Source organism: Alternaria atra, assembly GCF_907166805.1.
Source record: "Alternaria atra isolate CS162 genome assembly, contig: 25, whole genome shotgun sequence".
Classification (NCBI taxonomy): domain Eukaryota; kingdom Fungi; phylum Ascomycota; class Dothideomycetes; order Pleosporales; family Pleosporaceae; genus Alternaria; species Alternaria atra.
Window position 1 is genome coordinate 2,364,924 of NW_025091323.1, and position 19,213 is coordinate 2,384,136.

Below are 19,213 nucleotides of genomic sequence, written 5' to 3' on the forward strand. Positions count from 1 at the left end.
GATATAAAGGCTATCTGGTCGGTCAAAGAGTATGTGAGAGGGTCTTGTCGCGGCGCTGTTGAAATAATTTTATAGATGTACGAGCCAGCTGGAAGCCCGGCGTCGGTGCTGAGGACCTGTTTAAGAGGCGCCATTTGTAGTTTCAGGCAATGTTTGTTAGTGCTGTTGCTGCACAGGTGGCGGATGAAAGACAGAGTTCACGTAATTGCGAAAAACGCAGGGACGAGGTCGAAGGGAAGAAAATTTGCAATCACCACGCGTGGTAACGTTGCTTGGACCCAACCATGATCGAATGCCATATGGTCTTGACGTCTGGCTCAACAAACGATATCATGTGCACAAAGTGAATGTGAAGGCCGAGCTTCTTAGTCAGAAACTTTACACGGCAACCTCATACGACAGAAGGACGAAGTTGGATAACGAAAGCGCGACGCAGCAATGCTTAGGATCGTGCAGGGCATTACTCTCCAGATTTCGCATCTAAGAACGCCTAGAGGCGTGCATGGTGCAGCGAGACAGCTACAGGCATCACGCGAAAAGCACAATATGTAGCCTTGATATGAAACTCGTGCAGACATAGTCTTGGTCAACACAAGCGATTAATACAGGCAGTCCCTCTCCGATCCCTCCTGAGCCCCATCCACTGACATAACGCCAGCAGACAAAGTAGGCCGTCACTCCCGCAGTTCAGCACGCAAGCGCTCATTGCCGGCGATATCGAGGTTCGTGAGGGAAAGGAAGTTGGAAGCGCGCACGCGAGAAAATATCGGGTGTCCGCAAAGTGGATGACTAAGTCGCGTAATGCTGAGCTGCTGATTGGGCGGTAAGGGGACCTCGGGAATCGGGAAGATTTGGGCTGGCGGCATTGCGCATCATAGACGGTCGACAACCACCACACGACACCTGACAGCTCTGTCGATTGGCATCGGAGAAACTGCACAATGGCTTCTCAGCGGGTATTTCAGCTTGGTCTGCGACGGGCGGCCGCGCCTGGTCTGAGGGTACAACCTGCGGGACGTATGGTCCAGCGGAGGTATGTCATAGTAGCATCAAGCTCTCCTCACCACCACATTGCTTACTACTACTCATGCGCACAGCGATGCTAACAATGTATAATGTAGACTCGCAGCAACGGAACACGCATCACAGTCCGAAGCCGCCGAGATCCTCGCGAAACAGCGCATCAACCGCCCCGTCTCCCCCCACCTGGCCATCTACAAGCCGCAAATCACCTGGTACGCCTCATCGCTGAACCGAATCACCGGCATCACACTGTCTGGCTCCCTCTACCTCTTCGGCATCGCCTACCTTATCGCTCCTTACACTGGGTGGCACCTTGAAACCCAGTCGATGGTAGCGACCGTCGCTGCTTGGCCTGCGGCTGTGAAGGCGGGACTGAAGGCTTTCTACGCTTTCCCTTTCTTCTTCCACAGCTTCAACGGCTTGAGGCATTTGGCTTGGGACGTCGGTATCGGATTCAAGAACCAGCAGGTTATCCGAACGGGATGGACTGCTGTCGGCTTGACCGTCGCCTTCAGCCTTTACTACACCTTCCTTGGATAAGCGGGTAGCATTCGAGGTGGAGCGAGTGAGGAAACAAGGGGAAAGAAAGGGGACGAGCTGAAGGTCAAGGAGAGACAAAGGAGGTGTGCAGAAGGGAGATGAGATAAATACGCTGGAAGAGGAGGGATGTGTGAGGTTTGAAGTGAAGCACATCTCGGAAGGATGGCAAATGGGCCGGCAACATCTGTACAAAGTGTATGTCAATTGAATGACAAGTTCTTTCTTTGCATATTCTCGGCCAGGAATGGAACTAGATGATTGTGATGCATACCGCCCGAGTAAATGGCAAACATACCGTATACTGCTATGCGCGACGGCATCAGGATCGATGTATTAGAAGGTGCATGAACACATGCGACCACCCTGTCCGTCACATGCAAAAGAAGTCTTATGTAGGCCATACGACAGATCTTGATGGATAGGACATGGTATGTTGGTGCCTAACTTTGGTCAGACCGTATGCACAGCATGTAGCATCAGCAAGCAAGCAATGCCAATATATCATTCCATGATTCACAAGTGCGGTAAAGTGCGTCACTCCGTACCGAAGACGGCGAAGAAAGAAAGCGCTGCGCTTGGTCACTGACTGGCACATGACTACGCGTCAATTGGCGCGTAACCGTCTCGGCTGATTGCAGGTAAGACCCGTGAACAGTGAGAAGCTGCACTTTGCTACGGAGTGCACTCGGACACGAGCTTTCGCAATGGAAGACTCGCAAGCTCCCACAGTGCTTGGGGACCTCTTCTATGATGTAAGTACCTGTCTTCCTCGTCGCGTCTGAGATAGCGTGTCACACCCCGGTCGCCGATCGCTGGAGTTGACTGACGCCACACCAAGGACCCATCTCAACTCTCCCAGGCCCTCAGGCAGCGGGCCTGCAGCGACAAGCCATTCCACTTCACCACATCGACTGAGGGTCATTACTCAGGCAATCACGCTCCTTCCATCTTGACAGCCTCCTCGCACCTGCCTTTTGCGCTTTCCCCGTCCAATCGCGCTCTTTCCCCACGACGCGCCGCGACCGCAAAACATGTCAAGCCTGCCCTGCCCAAACACCACAGCGCGCCCACAACCACTGGCAACATAAATCAAAGGGAGAGGGCATTCAATATGTACCACAGTTTCAATATAATGGACGCGCCCGGAGACACTCAGCCGGATAGTCAGATGCTGAAGACATGGACGAGTGGCATATATACTAGCGAGGGCAAAGAGTTCACTGCTGCCAAATCACTCTTCATTGAGCATTCGGACGACGACAATGACGACGACCTGCCTACAGACGAGATGGATACAGTCTCATCCAGCCAAGACCAGCATATGCCGACGCCTACGAGCCCTACCGTAATCGATGCCGACGAACGTGCAGATGCACAGAACAGCATGGCGCCTACAAGTCCTCTCAAGTTCCAGACACCGGCATTGGCAAATAGGAACAGGGGCAGCTCCAGTTCAGTCATGCGCATCAATACCACACCCGCCACCGCTGCTTCACCCTCATTGTTCTTCCCAGCATTTGGTAATGGGGGTGATGGCGGACTACAGCACATCTCTCTTACACAAGCCTTCAATAATACCCAGGCGCCTACCTCGCCCGCTGTGGGCGGAGTTGCTGAAGATGTTGTATTCACACGCCCTTCGCCCAATTTCAGCCACTTGAGACACTCCAGTCCGATTCCAGCCTACTCCAGCCCTATCAAAGCCATGCAACCCGAAACTCCGAAATCAGATCCTGTCGTGCGGTCATCCAGCGAGCCACGAGCCGATTACGTTACAATGGAGCAGTCACAAGAGAGGCGGAAGAACTCCGTGGGAGACGAGCATAGCATGGTTGTAGAGCAGGATAGCTGGCAGGAGCTTACCAGGAAAGTGAAGGCGCAGAAGGCGAAGGAGCATGCTCACCGTCGGGCTGCCAGCTCCTTATCGCATATCTCAGTACCAACACCATTGGTACCGCGATCCGGGAGGAAGCGCGTGGCAGACGTCTGGCACCCATCGCCCGTCAAGTTGAAGAATGCGCGAAGCGGCGTGCACAGCGAATTTCATAAGGAGGATGACGACGACGACGACGAGACAATGGACGAGGCGTCACAACCCATTGTGCTGAACGGAGTGAACGAGAACAACACCGAACAATACCCCGACGAGACGTCACAGAACGCGACCCATACCGCACGGACTGCAGCGAGACGTAATAGCAACGACAATAGCGTCCAGGTTCCCAAGACCTCTTCGCACCCTTACCGCACCCCTTCAGGTCAGCCTTCACGGAACTCTACCCAGCAAGGAATTTCCTCCTCGCAGCTGCAACGCGAATTACAACCACAAAACTCGGGGGCACAGCAATATCTACGAGAAACGAACCGACCACATAGCAGCAGGGAATCAGTCGCTGTCATGGACTCGCAACCAGATGCGACTGCCGATTTTGATAGTGTACCGCGACCAAAATCGCTACGGTTCCCGTCATCACCATCGATGAACCAATACAGCATCAACCAAACTACCATGGCTACCAAGACGGGGTATACAAGTCAGGTCATATCCTCATCAATGCCTCCAATGCCACCCAAGTCTAGCACGGATGAAGGCAAGACCCCCGACGGCGAAGAGCGCGTACCAAGCAGTCCTCCCCTCTTGAGACCCGACGATGAGGACGTCGAAGAAGGCGATCTGGAGTACGATGAGCACACCTATGACGAGTATGCGGAGGTAGCAGCTGAGCGGGACACTGCGACACCGACCATTGATGAAGACACAGTCATGGATGAAGACGACGATCTACCGCTTGCGAAAGACGATCTGGAACACGAGGCTACCTTAGAGCACCAAATTGAAAGGCCGGGTGAGGAATTGGATCTGGTCCAACCCGGCAAGGTGGATCCGGGAACCGGGCAGGAAATTTCAGAGACATTCGAACAAGATCAGCCTATGGATGATGTCGAATATCGCAACCCGGCACAGCACAACGAGATGAAAGAGCCACCCAAACCACCGAGTATGCGACGTCAGAATACTGTTCCAGAAACTGATGCACTCGACGAGACACAGCCCTCTTTCTTTTCAGACAAGACTCCTGCTGAAGCCGCGGAGGACCAGATTACTGCACCTGGTGACACCAACAGTACAGAGGCTTTCCAAACTGCTCAAGAAGAACACTTGAGATCTGAGTCAAACAAGCCGGCTCCCGTCAGCTCAAGAGATAATGGAAGCGATGTGATCCGGGGGGGCAACCGTATCCACTCTATCGATGATATCTACAATCTCCCTGAGACACAGCAGTCAGCAGTGGAGGAAGAAGTTGAGATGCCGCGATTGAGTGGTCTCGAAGACGATGACGATGCTTTCATGGCTACAACTTCACCAGCCCAACTCTCAACGAAAAGGCGCAGGGTCACATATACCGCAAAGCGCAATGCCTTTTGCAGTCCACCGAAAGCCACAACGGGTACGGAATCACTTTCAGACCCGCCTTCGTCACCCCGTCTCGAACAGATGCAGCAAGCACTTGACAATACCTCGCCAACTGCATCAGCCCGCGCACGAGAAGACCAAGGCGCTCTTGCCGCCACGCGCGAAAGAGAAGCGGTACAAGCCCCGTACAAACGAACGACGTCGCTGAAGTCAAAAGCCTTGCCAAAACCCAGTAGGCCCAAGAAAGAGAGACAGGGTGCTCTCAAACCTGTGTCAAGAGAACTCCTGCAGAGCTTGTCGTCACCAGCGAACTCACCAGCGAAATCAAAAGCTTCTTTAGGTGTTCGGACAAGCACTCCGCTCACACCCACAAAGCCTCGGGAAATAGTCGATCCCAAGCCAGCCGATGTCGAGATGCTTGACGCTGATATGGAGCCGGACGAGCCCATTAGCTCCTTACCCCATTCAAGCAACGTTGAAAGACCGCTAGAAAGCTTATCGCAACGAGCTACAACGCCACCAGGGGAAGTCATTGTGCCAAACCGAGTCTTTGCGTCCTGGCCGGGGAGCCATTATTACCCTGCCACGTGCATCGGCCGCGCAACTGCCCGCCAGCTGCAGATACGTTACGACGACGGTAACACCACGTCAATGGATGCAATACATGTTCGGGCGTTAAATCTCCGCAGGGGTGATCATGTCAAGGTGGATGAGACTGGCATGAAGAAAAACACTTACGTTGTTGTCGGTTTCAAGGATAGGATCGACGATCTCGGTGGCGAGGAGTTTCCCACTACTGATCAACGCGGATACACGACTATAATTCTCGAGGAGCGACCCAGGGAGAGCTTATCGAGAGGCAAAGCAATACAGTCAGCTGAGCACATTTCGGTACCCATGGCTAGCATATACTTGACAGCTGGACTTTGGAATCGACTTCGCGATCGATCCTTCAACTTTTCTCCGCTCATCTCACCCGCCAAGTCGGCTTCTCACATTGGCACCCCTGTTGCCGATCCGTTTACGACGCCTTCTTTCACCCGACGAGGAACGGCAGTACCATCGCTACTGAAAGATGTCACTACACGCGCAGCTTCTGTAGCATCTACCGTTCGATCCGGCAGCGGTGTATTCACGAATATGGCTTTTGTCCTGACTTCTACAGCAGCAGATGTGGACAAGGAGGTTGTTGCTAGACAGATCAAGAGCAATGGCGGACAGGTCCTAGAACAAGGTTTTCACGAGCTGTTTGAGAGTGAGCCAGCCGAAGCACCAACCTCGTCCCAGAGTCGCCGTAGGTCAGCCTCTACCATCGAAGGATCAGTTGGGTTAGTGCTCAAACAAGCATACAAAGACCTGGGCTTCGTTGCCCTCATCTCGGACTCACATTCTCGCAGCACCAAATACATCCAAGCACTCGCGCTCAACGTTCCATGTCTGCATCTCCGCTGGATCCATGACTCGCTCAACACGTCCCGCGCCGCACCGTTTATGCGATACCTTCTACCCGCTGGTGTTTCAAAGTTTCTTGACCCGAACGGTGTCGTGCGGTCGCGCACAATGACACCCTACGACCCCGCTGGCGAGGACCTCACTTTCGCCCAAACCATCCAGGGCCGTGACCTTCTTTTTCAAGACCAGAATGTCCTCCTCATCACCGGCAAATCGAAGAAGGAAATCGAAAAACGACAGCCGTTTATTTTCCTCTCCCACGCTCTTGGCTCCGCTACAGTGGGTCGGTGCGCTGACCTTGTCGCCGCATCTGATATGCTCACCAACGGCAAGTGGGATTGGGTGTATGTTGACAACGGTGAAGGCGGTGTTGCTGAGGCTGCCGCGACCTTACTCGGCACCGAGAAGCCTGCTGCTAGTGGCAAACCCAAGAAAGGCAAGAAGAGGAAGAGGGACGATGCTGAAGTGCACGAAGAACTCCTTGCTAAAGGAGAAGTCGGTGGGAAAAAGGTCAAGGTTACATGCGCGGAGTTTGTCATTCAGAGCTTGATCTTAGGCGCGCTCATTGAAGACTGAGCGGTTTTTCTTAGTTTGTTTGTTCTTGGATATGGGTACGGCGTCGATGATATACGCATGTAGCACGAAGTCATGTGCAAGAGGCGTTTTCGGATTCATGTACCACCACCAGCTTCAGCTTTTTTCTTCATACCACATAGCGTGGCCTAGGGCCAAGCTTCTGTTTCCTTTTCTATGTAGACTTCGTAAAGTATTGCTCAGCTAGCGTAGCATAGTATGAGCGCTTTTGTCGGCCTCTCGGTATTATGATATCTCTTAAATGTCCAAATGCCCTTTATGGGCATAGTCTGCCTGCATATTCATTCATACATGCTCCGTGAGCCTGCCTGTGTTGCACTGACGACTATAGTGTGTCAGACTAACTTCTAGGCGGCATACACGAGTAGGCACGGCAGGAGTGTGTATAATGCATAAATTGGGTTGAGTCATGTAGTCGTGGGCCGCTTTGGAGGCGCCAACAAAGGGCCGGGTTGGAGGCGCTAATAAAGGGCCGGGTTGCTTATACGGCAGTCGTTGATTGTCCGATTGACTCGATCGATACAAGAAACTATTGCGAGTGCCATGGAAGTTATTTCTACGTGGCATGCTTTGCAATGCAGTGCTGTTTCATACGTGAACCCCTGAATCCCTGAATGAGCCCCTAGGCGTGAAAGCTTGCGCAGGAGTTTCTATTGAAGAGAGATCCAAGTATCAATCATTGCGAGAGACGAGTAAAAATGGTATGAGAATCAGAGTAGATCAGCATACCCCACTTTCAAGTGATCACAATGTCATATCTAGCATCATGGTGCGCCCCTTCAGCTGATATCGATCCACTACATGTCTGAGGGGCAATTGTCTCTCAGCTTCGACTGGACAGTTAGAAGGTTTTCTTCGAACACAACGCTCCAGAGAGCAAGTGATGAGCTACAATGGCAGAGAACGCAGGGAAATAAGCAAGGTAGGGAAGGGCGTCAGCTCGTCCCCCAATCTCTCACCCGCTGTAATGGGAAAAAGAAAGCCATATCGGAAAAACCATCGACAAACAGCACTCGCTCCGTCCACTAAAGCACCGCCATCACATTTTCGACATGTATAGCTACCTCGCTAATACACATAGACGCATGTCACCAACCTCGTTTGCGAGCTGACATGCGAAGAACAAATGGGTTGCATGCCCGTATAGCGTAATTGAGCGTTGGGCATCCTTTGACTTTCTCTCTCGTGCAACCGAGAGGGGGGGATTACGTTTGCGACCTACCACCCACACCTCTGCCGCTATTGAAGCGATTCGAAAGCTTCTATGTCGGACCGCGGGATCAACGCCTTTCCAAACGCCCGGTCGTAGAGTGTTAGTCTAGATTTGAAAGGAAGTACGCATGCTATGGAGCCATCATGACTCCTTTCGAGACATGTTATCATAATGCATGACGACTTGACAACTGATCAAACATTGCAATGCCTGATATCACGATGTCCCGAGTCATGTGAGATAAGAGGGGGCCTGATCAGTATTCTGGACGGTAGGAGTTACTCCCGTCTGGCTGGCAGTGACGGTAGTAACAGCCCTCATGCAAGAAGGGTCTCGCCTTCGGATAGCCTGCCGTGACTAGCTGATTGGCTAGCCAAAAGGAAGGTTAGCGTGACCCTGATCCGAGAATCCTATGCTGAAGGATTTGTGTAGAGGAACGAAGGCCCGCCTAGACGTGATTATCGAAGCAATGACCTCGTGAGCGCATTCTTTGATTACCCTGAGTGGATTTCTCAAAGAATCATACGTTGTCCTTCTCAACACTTCAAGCAGCTAACGGCACCTAAAGCCAGGCTATCACACCGATCGACAATCGTGTAGACGTTATGAGCTTACCGAGCCTCAGTGGAGAAATAACATTCTTTGCCGATGTGTGACACCATGTCTTGCATAAGGCTTTATGCGCTGCTGACTCGAGGATTACCACATAGGAATAGGCTTCGGCGGCTCGAAACTGAGGCGGAATCCTGTTGCTTTACGAATCCTCTGGACAAACGGCCTGGCGACAAGTGTTGGTGTTGATGCAGCCACACGGCGCAGCAGCAGGGCAATGTGGGCCGAGAGCTAATGTTGCGGTACCCACACCTCCGAAAGGTAATACGCGGCTTCCATCAGTCGAGCATCGGTAAATCGCCTGCGCCAAACCATTTGCAGTAATCACTATTGATGTGGTGGCTTTCAAATGCCGCCTCTCCCCCTTGCACAAGCCTTAGCGCAGGCGTCGTTACGGCTCTCACGTCCGCGGGGTAACTTAGTGTGCGGCGTGGGAGGCTAAAAAGTAAAGTAACTTTGAGAACGTCTGTGAAATGCCAATGGCAGTGACATTGCACTACAGAAGCGTGCAAGTGTCGGTTGTGCCGTTATTGAGATCGTTCATTCTGTTGCTGGCGCGTGCAGTGCCCTTGAATGTACTCCATTGTTGTCATCTGGTTGCAAAGTAGATGACATGGCGGGAACGATTCCGGTTTGTACGTAGCTGCGCAAGAGACTCCACATCAGGCAACGACTGCGAACAGGGCTACAAGTCTGGAGATCTATGCTCTTTCTGCTTGCTGAACGTGTTAACCGCGGAGCGATTTCCCTTGATGACAAGTCGCCATTCGGGGGACACGGCTATATCGTGCACTAAGGTGAACTGTCGGACACTGTCTGCTTTCGGCAAGCGATATGCCTGATGATTGCCAACAGACCGGAGCGGACAAGAGTGTTTTGAGAGACAGGCGCGGAGTGTGGAGCGTACCTGAAGTTAAACTTCCATCAACATCAGCCCGACCAAAGTGGTCATAATTTTACATGACTGGGTTCGGCTGTGATCCGAACGGACAATATACCAGTTTCATTTAGGTAGATGACAAGGTCCGCGTCGATCCCAGCGGGAAGGCTCGCTATCACATGTCCGAACGTTGATCATAGAAGCGCCAAAATAGTGTAATCTTTTCAAGCCGGACTGACATCTGATGATTTCTGATTAGACGTTCAGAATCGGTCCGATATCGCCGAGAAATTATTGGTGGGAATCTAAGCTGGAGCTCTGAAACGGCCTCGGTAAGATGTGTAGTGTTGGCTCCGAGGTAGTTGCTTGCCTAAGCCCGTTGTGATCTTGGATCTTCGCGGGTAGACCAGGTTCATGGATCAAGGTCCTTGCGCAATCTATGCTCTGGCAAGGGTTAGCGGAAGGATGAAGGTGTGAGTGGGAACACCACCAAGCAGTCGACCCGTTCTGAGTTCGTTGGACCGAGTGCTAAATGGCAGGTGCAGGCGAGCGATATGCGTGCATGACGTAGTTCAGCATGTAGGTAGACGCTTTCTCTCTACAAGTCGTAAATGAATGCAACACCATATGGTAGGAAGTGCAGTGGAAAATATCGATTGCGCGTTCTAGGTCCATTTCTGTTGGTCTTGCTTCTCAACAAAGTAGAATAGCCAGAGTAGGCTCATATGAACCCAGTTTGCCGCTTCAACGTAGGACGGCAACCGGGTAATTCCAAGTTGGCGAGAGGCTTCCTTCCGATGTAACACAGCCACACGTCCGAATCATCGAATGTATTCATAGAAGAATACAATCTGTGAACCGTATACAGTGGGTTCCTGGCATGTATGCAGCGTGCTTTGCAAGAAAGCTCTTGTTTCCCAATTTATATCCTACATTTGAACGCATGCAAAAATACTGCGCTGCGTTTCACGGATACCATCGTGAGAGTCGAAAGGATGGCAGTTGAATAGATTTCCAGGAATATAACTCAGGAAACACGAAATTCTTGTGGTGCTCAGATGTTTTGTCAGCCAGGCAAAGCCGATGTGAGAGAGAAACTGTCAAACGCAGAAGTGAGCAAGGGGTATTTTTGAATATGAAATTCGGCAGATGCCGATGGTCGTTAGAGAAGCTAGAGCATCGTGCTGCACGTCATAATTCGTGCATGCGTGTTGGCCTTCTAGCGCTTCCATAGATTGATTGCTATACTTGCTCATTAACAGTGCAGGATCTGCAGTAAGGGTGCTGTATCGAATTGATTTTATGCTAATGAGAGGAAGATGGTGAGTTAAAAACCCTTGATTGAGTATAGTGCACAGCCGGGAAGCGTGCGCACTTGCATGTGTAAAGTGACGAGTGGACAGGTGCAGCACCGGTGATGGACGATGGATTACAGCCCTGGGAAATTTGCTCGAGAGCTACCACTCATCGGGCTAGTGTCGTGTACCCCGCCCCCGCTTTCCTTATTGGGCAAACTTTTCAGAAAATATTTGCTGAGAATCACTGAGACACCCGAAGCGTAAGCCGACAAGCAAAGATGGCAGGACTAGACGAAGATGCTATAGACGAGGTCTTGTACCTGGCGCGAGCGAACGAAGCAGCCGAGCTCGATTCGTATGTCTCCGAACTGTCCACGCAGACGAAGCGATCAAAGGCCGAACTATTCACTGCGGCTATCGACCCATATTCGAAGAATAGCGCACTACACTATGCTGCTGCTAATGGTCACAACGGTAATATCCCTAGGTGTTCGTGATAAGAAGCATATCTAATATCTGGCATAGACATCATCAAGCTGCTTTTCTCGACCGGCGCCGAGAAGCCTGAATCAGCATTCCTGAACGCGGTCAACGAGGCAGGCAACACCCCCCTCCACTGGGCTGCGTTGAACGGCCATCTCGAAAGCGTAAAACTTCTCATACAAGCCGGTGCTGATGTCACGATTATCAACCGAGCCGGCCACGATGCGGTCTATGAGGCGGAGATCAACGATAAGAACGAAGTAGTGGATTGGTTGCTTGGAGCTGTGGAAGAACTGGAGAAGGGTATTGGACAGACTGGCGAAGCGGAAGCGGAAGCTGGAGAGAACGCGGATGAGAACATGGATGATGCAGACGCAGATGCATACGCAGACGCAGACGCAGACGCAGAGCATGCCCAAGGCAACAATGCATCGGCGCAAGGGACCGCAACTGGATCGACGGTAGAAGACGTCCGGAAGCAGATGGGGGACCTAAGTGCCCAGGATACCGCGTCAAAGGGTGGCTGAAGTATCCGGACTGTTGGCCGTAATATACATATATTGCTGACGGCCTGCAGCTGCAAGGAACCGAATCTGCCCCTGATGACATTGGGTTCACGGCGAAGACTAAAACCACGTGGCAGGGGTTTGCACAAGATAGCGCACATTGCAAAGGCAAAGTCGTCAAAGATGGACATGGCGCACAAGGGGAGTAGTGTCTGGTTGGTGAACAAGGCAACAAAAATGCCATTGTATCTACGGGTTATGCACTGAAGAGTACAAAGTGTTTACTATCCTCCAGCGGCAGCTACGAGCAAAAGAGACTTGCTCCTGTTGGTAATATAACATATATCCAGACGACTATTCAAGAAGTGGACCGGCTGTCATGATCGATTATTTGCTCGAGTACATGATGAGCAATAATCGTTTCCAGGCGAAACATGTGTAGTTCATACCACGGCGCTGAACGAACAAAGAGCCAAGGCGTGTGTGTAGTCCCTTCATGCTATAATGTCGCATCCAAAGGCACCAGAAGAAGCGTGAGATCCTACCTTGACATAATAGAAGTGCAGTCCTGAGTCCAAGGGTATGGCCCGTATCTAGCTTGCATTAGTGGTCGTTTTGAAACTTCACTGTCTTTTCTTCTTCTTACCGCCCACACACTCAATCACGAAGCCAGGCTCTGCGCTTCGCTTCCTTCGCGGCCTTGCGCTTCTCGTTGAACTCCTTAAGCTGCTTCTTGCTGAGGGGCTGTGCGCGACGCTCTGCTTTAAGACTACGTCCGTCATGGCTATTGGCGGCGGCATCAACATCGAAGAAGGCATTCATCTGGCGACGGCTCTTGTTCTCGTCGTTGTGCATCTCCGGACCTTGACCAACTTGTTGCTGTTTGCCGTTGAAACGGTTGAACTGAGCGGTTGTGGTATAGCCATGGCCAGGGTTACGAGCGGCGAAAGCTGCTGCAGCGGTAGCCTGCTCTGCATCCTCTTCCTCCTTTTCTGCCTCCTTGGCGTAGTCGGCATTAGGATCGAAGCTACCATGGATCTTGGGGTTGTATCCGCCCCACTTGCGCTTCGGCGGAGAGCTGGTACCTGGAGCGCCAGAGCTTGATGCCATAGCAGCGGGGCCACCGTAGAAGTTTCTGTCGAGTGCACGTATTAGGCTGGGAAAGACATAAAAAGAAGATGATAGTTAGCAAACCTGTCGTAGCCATGGCTGGTGTTGGAAGCGGTTGGAACGCGTGGATTTTCCCACTGCGAGATGCCGGTCTTGTGATTGAAGTAATACCATGCGCCAGCCTCGTGTGCCCACCTAGGCTCCCAGCCGTCGTCCTCTGCGTCTGGGACGGGCTCGTCAGGGAGGGGAGGCGCGCCACCGTCGTAAGGCAGCGGAGCAGACGAACCAGAGCCGTAGCTGGCTTCCCGATTGACGGGCTTGACGTCTGCGACTTCCGGAGTGCTTGGGCGGCGGTCGCCTTGATGCGTGGTGGCAGCGGGTGACGGGTTGCGCGCCACATCTTTGTCGCCGAGCTCAGTAGCCATGTTGCAAGATTCTCTGTACACTTATGAATGTTAGAAAAAAATGCGCCCGGGTTTGCATGCACGTGGTCGCCAAAGAGGTCTCGGCAAGGCTGACAACGGTGGTGTTGTTGTTGTTGTTGTTGTGACAGTCGACTCGGTCGCACCTGCACAAACGAGTTCAACCCTAGCTTGGCATGCCGCTAGCTTCGTAAGCGGGCCTTAGCGTGTATGTGACCTTGGCATTCATTCCCGGTTTCACTGATACCCCATCATTTGTCCTGACTCGCAAGCCGCTTCGCTTCGGTCCAGCTCAACGGCGATCCGCTTGTGCCTGCGCCTTGTCAGTTCCCGGCCGCTCGCCTGATCTCTCGGTCCTTTGTCTCATTATCAATACGGACGGTACAAAAATGTTGTGGGCGTCATCGCCGACAGCGGGAAACGACAGCCGATCCTGGATCATCGTTACAGCAGCCTCGACTGTACGGCAAGCACTCTGCGTACACGTGCTCGATTACTGAACAAAAAGACTTGACGGTGCTATCTCAGATCAAGCCACCATGGCATCCGGAGAAAGCCTTTATTATATGGAGTCTCAAGACGCCCGAAAATGCGCATGGACTCGGGAGTGTAATCAAAGAAACCGACCGCTAAGCTTGGAGCCGTTCGGCGCGGGCCAAGTTGGCTTCATGCAAGCAAGGCCAGAGTGGCGTTAGGGGATCCGGGACGTAAGAGGATCGAGATGGGCTCAATCGCCCGCTCAACGGCTGCTGTGAGCTCGTTCCGATCGGATTCTGGTGCCGCTTTAGGCCTATTTTTTCGGCGTCTTTTTAGCTGACGACAACGGCATCGCCCGTGTCAGCATTTGGCATCAGCCAATGCAATGTTGGGCGGGGACAAAAGGCTTCTCGTTGGCAATGTAGGGCCGGCCGCCGGGACACCTGTCTTCTTGTTCGCATTGTTGACGGCGGCGTATTTGCCCTCTTTTCTCCTGCAGCGAGAGGCGTCGTTTATGGTGGCTGCACGTTCTAGCTACTTCCAGTCCTTGGCCTCAATCTAACTGAAGCTTATTGGACGGAACCGCTCCAGAACCTAACGCCAGGTCCCAGAGTTTCGCGGCAAAATAGCAAGGACATGTTCGCTGCATTCCGAGCCTACGCTGCATGATCTGCACAGGTCATTAGCGGATTAGCTGCGGTTGGCCAGCTGCCAGTTGGTACGATCTGGGGCTCACATTGCCCACGCGCCATCCACGACTGCAGTAACGTGCATCAGTCTGCATCTGACGCAACACGCTATCTAGCCCGCAGAAGGCGGTTGACTCGATATCTGCAGCCAATATTCCGGCTGGCTTGCTCCATACCCTGGCTGGTGCCAGCATCTTCGGGTCTCAAACAGCAAAGGCTCCACGACCATGTCCCTGGCGGTCCGTCACTGCACGCCACTGGAATACTCGCTGACCTACTTCGAGGCCGCGGTCGCTCCTCCTTGAAGCCTGTTCTTACAAGGGCCTCCTGGTAAGCTGTTGACTGGCTGAGCACGGGGTCCCGCTGTCGTCCGCCCACCCTCCACTTCTGCTACCCGGACATTATTATACTTATTGCTATTATCCTTTGCCCTACGTTCAAGCAATCGAAGCAGTGCTCGCTGCGTGCTCAGTGTCAATTGCGCCCAAAAGGTGCGCCCGCGCCGCATATCATAATCCCTGCATCTGTAAGTTCTTCCCGTGTCGCCCCTACATACGCTCTTACATGCACTGTTGCTTTGTGCTTCGGTTGCGGTTCATAAGGAGCCGGAAGAGTGGTGCTCAATCGTCAGACGTCAGCCCTGCACGGACTGTTGATTTTTTGGTCTATTTTCTAGACTGTAATAGCTCGCAGCGGACTTCCCAGTCCAGGCCAGACGCTTCTGTTCGTCGGCCACCTCCCTGACTTTCTCACGTACCTTTGTGTACCACTTAAATTGACCACTAGCTGATGTCGTGGCTGCACCAGTGTCAAGTTTTGAGCAGTGCCTGGATCCCTTGAGCATCCTAGGCAGTTCATAGCTCCTGCTATTTTACGTTCCCTCATGTGGTCGGTCAACGGGGTGTACCGTGGAAATCATCCCACTTCAAAGGTCGAACATCAGAACGCATCGTACCTGCTATGCTCCTCAACATGAGTCGTCCACCCAGCCTACCCTCACATTCAGGTCCTCCACCATCCTACAGCCCTTACCCGCCACATCATGCTTCATCGTCTCGACCAGAAGTAATTGTTCCCGGTCAGCACATCCGTCCCAGAGATTCCAGTGGAAGCCATAACAATGCGCAACAATTACCAAGTCTTCGCACGCTTCTGGAACCAGAACTACTGGACAAGAAGTCGTCGGATCCATCATTGAGGGCGGGTGGCGCTCCGGTACTCTACAACAATTGCGGGCGTTATGGGTCTTCTAGTCCGACATTGAAGAGACGGCATGAATATGATGGTTACTTCCATGGCCGCCCCGAGCATAATGCTATCGCTTCTCAAACACCCTACCACCATCGTCAACCTCTGTCAACCACAATCGCTACCCCGTCTACTACTTCGTCGACGCCAGGCTCTGGGTTCGGTGTCGGTCGAGTAGATCTCCAACGGCGTGAGAGTTTCGTCCACCCCCCACCGCATGACCTAGCAGGCAATGGGCACCGGCAAGTGTCGCTCATGTCTGATGCGACGGGTACGATGACAAACCACTCTGGTCAGCAGGAATTAGGGTTTGATCCGAGTAGGCCTGTGAGAATGAGACGACTGGAAGGTTCTTCGCGGGCTCCAGTACGATCATCGCGTTGTGTGGGACAGCGCGATATACCAGGCGAAGGCCCGTGCTATGTCTACGAGGATGGCACCTTTTGCCGGGCTATAATAGACGGTGAAGCAGTCAATCCCTCGTGGGGCATCACAAAGGCCGGCAAACCTCGAAAGCGACTTGCGCAAGCCTGCCTGACCTGCCGAGAGAAGAAGATTAAGTGCGAGCCTGGATATCCAAAGTGCCACCAATGCTCCAAGTCGCAAAGGGTGTGTAGAGGGTAAGTAGCCATCCCTGTTCGCACTTTCCTTCTTTTCTCATTCGAGAGCATGGAGCGCATTGACTTAACTGGTCCGTTATGCTCTATGGACTAGACAAGACTATGCTTGCACCATAGTATGACAAATACTAACGAATGACAGTGGACTTAACCAAAGCAATGCATCCGGTGAGACTTCACCGTCGAATTCCGCTCCGCTATTTAAGAATCAGTCGTCCGAAGTCTTGAGTCCTGCGGCAACCTCAGACAGAAACAAAGCTCCTGGAGAGCTGCGGGACTCATCAAGAAAAGTTGACACTTGGAACGCTGGAACCCCTTTCAGACCTCGAAAGTACCGCCCCAATACTACTACAGACCCGAGAGACATGTCGGTACAGCCATATGATTCGGATTGGAGCGGCTCCGCAAACGATCAGAGCTTGGATGATCCTGGACGCGGCTCTTATTCTGACCAACTCGCTCTCCAATGGGAACAGGATCCTTTCGAAACAGACCCTGGACTTACCATGCACCTATTGGACCTTTATTTCATTCACGCTGGTCGCGCAACCTACGGCATGTTTCCTCGTCGACCTTTCCTTGCATGGGTAGAGAGCAACCGCGACAAGAGCCACGACCATTTGATGCTTCTGTATTCCGTCCTTGCCATAGGCTCTCTATTCTCAGTTGATGTGGAGAGACGAGCTTTGGGGAGGAAATTTGCTTCTGTCGCTTCATATGCGGCAGAAAAGCGATTCGGCAAATTTAGTCTACAGCTGTGCCAGACCCGGCTGATACTTGCGCTCTATTACTTTGCTCGGGGCAAGTCACAGGAAGCGTGGGACTACTGTGGTGCTGGTTTGCGAGCACTCAGTGCACTGAAACTGAACTCCGAAGAAGGTGTTAAAGAGCTAGCCGATAGCAATTCCGAACTGGACTATGGACTTGACCGTCGAACCTACGCAGAATGTTGCCGCCGCACATTCTGGTCTGGACTCCTGATGGATGTAAGTCACGACGTCGTAGACATCCCAACATCCGTTGACATATCACAACAACAGCGATACAATGGCTTCTTTGGGGGGACCCTTTTTGTCATCAACCTGGAAGATGCTTTCGTTCAACTCCCGTGCCTGGATAACATGTACGAAGCATCAACACCATGCGACGCACCATTTTTCGACGAGGAGCTCCTGAGTGGAAGCGCTACTGCCCGCCCCGTCCTGGGGAACATGGCGTATCTATGCCTAATATCGACTCTATGGGGCGAGGTGCTTACCTTCTCTAGTCGAGCTGCGCGCCGATCCGATAGTGCCTATGAACAACATTACGACACCTTTTATACGAAGATGAACGAAAAGCTCGACGCATGGCATGCTCTGTTGCCAGAGAACCTTCATTACACCCCACAGAATCTCGACAATAGCATCGCTGATGGACATGCGGGCACATTTTTGTCGATACATGCTTTGTATCATGCTACGATCATCCGACTGAATCGTCAAGTGAGAATCAGCGTATTGCCAATGGACAAGATACGCCGAAATCTGGAGCGAACACTACGTATGGCGTCAAACTTCTTATCAATAATGCTCTCACTGGCTCCTGTCAACCGCCAACGACGTCCTCCACCCACCGCTGCACTAGAATTCTCTTTCTCGACACCTTTCCCCGGATATGCGCTCATGCTCTCGGTTGATGTGTTGACCTCTGCGGGGCTCGTTTCGTCATTGCCGACATTCATCGAGACCCTTAATACGACACTGACATGCATCGACGAATTGTCGGGCTTTTGGGCGTCTGCAAAGGCGCAACAGAAGACGGTCTCGAATCGAATCAAGCAGTTGATGGACATCGCCGCACAGGAAAGCCAAGGCATAAGGAACGGAAATTACGGGAACTTCTGGAGGATCAGCAACAGTCTCGAGACGGCATTCGGAGACGATGATGCCCTGTACAAGACTGAAGATCAATTGCTTTTCGGCGTTGTTGGTCAGTTTACGGGTCAGTAACTGCCTGTTCCCGCATAAACTCGCTATGCGACGAATAGAATCACGAGTTATGCCTCTTTTGTTTAACAACATCAAGTGTGCATGCACTTTTCATGTCTATCTTGGATGCGAGCCTCTGTCATGGCGTTACACGTTGCATAATCTTCGGCCCGATCTCTAAAACCGCCTCCATCTGGTCGGCGTGCCTAGCACAAGCGCGAGTCCGCGTTGACAGAAATATGGATCTGCATGAATAGGACAGCTAGTCAGTGGGTTACTACGCACCTGGCACGCGTACAGGCATGAACGATAGCCGCATGAAATCCCACGACTCCGCTATGGCTGTAAGTTGCAAACCCACTATTACTTTGTACTAGTACTATTTTCAAAAATCCTACCGGAAGCTTGGGCGTTGGCAGTGGCTTCCGTCCACATTTGGGTTATGCGATATCTGTTTTCTCTTTTTCACACTTGATTCTCAGGCATTATATCATGGAGCGGCTTTGTACTATTACCACATACTACAACATGTACGGATAATGATTGGCGAGTTTCGTCAACATATGACCAAAACACATAGACTTCTTCGAAACCCATTTCTCGCAATGTCACAGATTCGCAGACGTCCCAGCCTCCCAAGGCTGAGAAAGCATGTCCCGCT

The 19,213-nt window shown here is 52.2% G+C and overlaps 5 protein-coding genes across 5 annotated transcripts; 4 read left to right on the forward strand and 1 right to left on the reverse strand.

Moving 5' to 3' along the window:
- Positions 1 to 941: 941 nt before the first annotated feature.
- Positions 942 to 1,563, forward strand: ALTATR162_LOCUS5819 (uncharacterized protein; the record flags this gene model as incomplete). The annotated part of the gene is made up of 2 exons (XM_043313439.1): positions 942 to 1,033; positions 1,122 to 1,563. 2 exons carry the CDS (start codon positions 942 to 944, stop codon positions 1,561 to 1,563), a joined length of 534 nt encoding a protein of 177 aa, XP_043169374.1.
- A 1,132-nt stretch (positions 1,564 to 2,695) lies between these two features.
- On the forward strand, positions 2,696 to 7,006 carry ALTATR162_LOCUS5820 (uncharacterized protein; the record flags this gene model as incomplete). The annotated part of the gene is made up of 1 exon (XM_043313440.1): positions 2,696 to 7,006. The coding sequence occupies one exon, from the start codon at positions 2,696 to 2,698 to the stop codon at positions 7,004 to 7,006; it is 4,311 nt and encodes a 1,436-aa protein (XP_043169375.1).
- Positions 7,007 to 11,305: 4,299 nt separating this feature from the next.
- On the forward strand, positions 11,306 to 12,037 carry ALTATR162_LOCUS5821 (uncharacterized protein; the record flags this gene model as incomplete). Its single annotated transcript, XM_043313441.1, has 2 exons — positions 11,306 to 11,501; positions 11,553 to 12,037. 2 exons carry the CDS (start codon positions 11,306 to 11,308, stop codon positions 12,035 to 12,037), a joined length of 681 nt encoding a protein of 226 aa, XP_043169376.1.
- Positions 12,038 to 12,510: 473 nt separating this feature from the next.
- On the reverse strand, positions 12,511 to 13,551 carry ALTATR162_LOCUS5822 (uncharacterized protein; the record flags this gene model as incomplete). Its single annotated transcript, XM_043313442.1, has 4 exons — positions 12,511 to 12,609; positions 12,663 to 12,672; positions 12,735 to 13,151; positions 13,211 to 13,551. The coding sequence occupies 4 exons, from the start codon at positions 13,549 to 13,551 to the stop codon at positions 12,511 to 12,513; spliced, it is 867 nt and encodes a 288-aa protein (XP_043169377.1).
- A 2,135-nt stretch (positions 13,552 to 15,686) lies between these two features.
- ALTATR162_LOCUS5823 (uncharacterized protein) lies at positions 15,687 to 18,573 on the forward strand (the record flags this gene model as incomplete). The annotated part of the gene is made up of 3 exons (XM_043313443.1): positions 15,687 to 16,582; positions 16,725 to 17,568; positions 17,623 to 18,573. The coding sequence occupies 3 exons, from the start codon at positions 15,687 to 15,689 to the stop codon at positions 18,571 to 18,573; spliced, it is 2,691 nt and encodes an 896-aa protein (XP_043169378.1).
- Between the last annotated feature and the right edge of the window lie 640 nt (positions 18,574 to 19,213).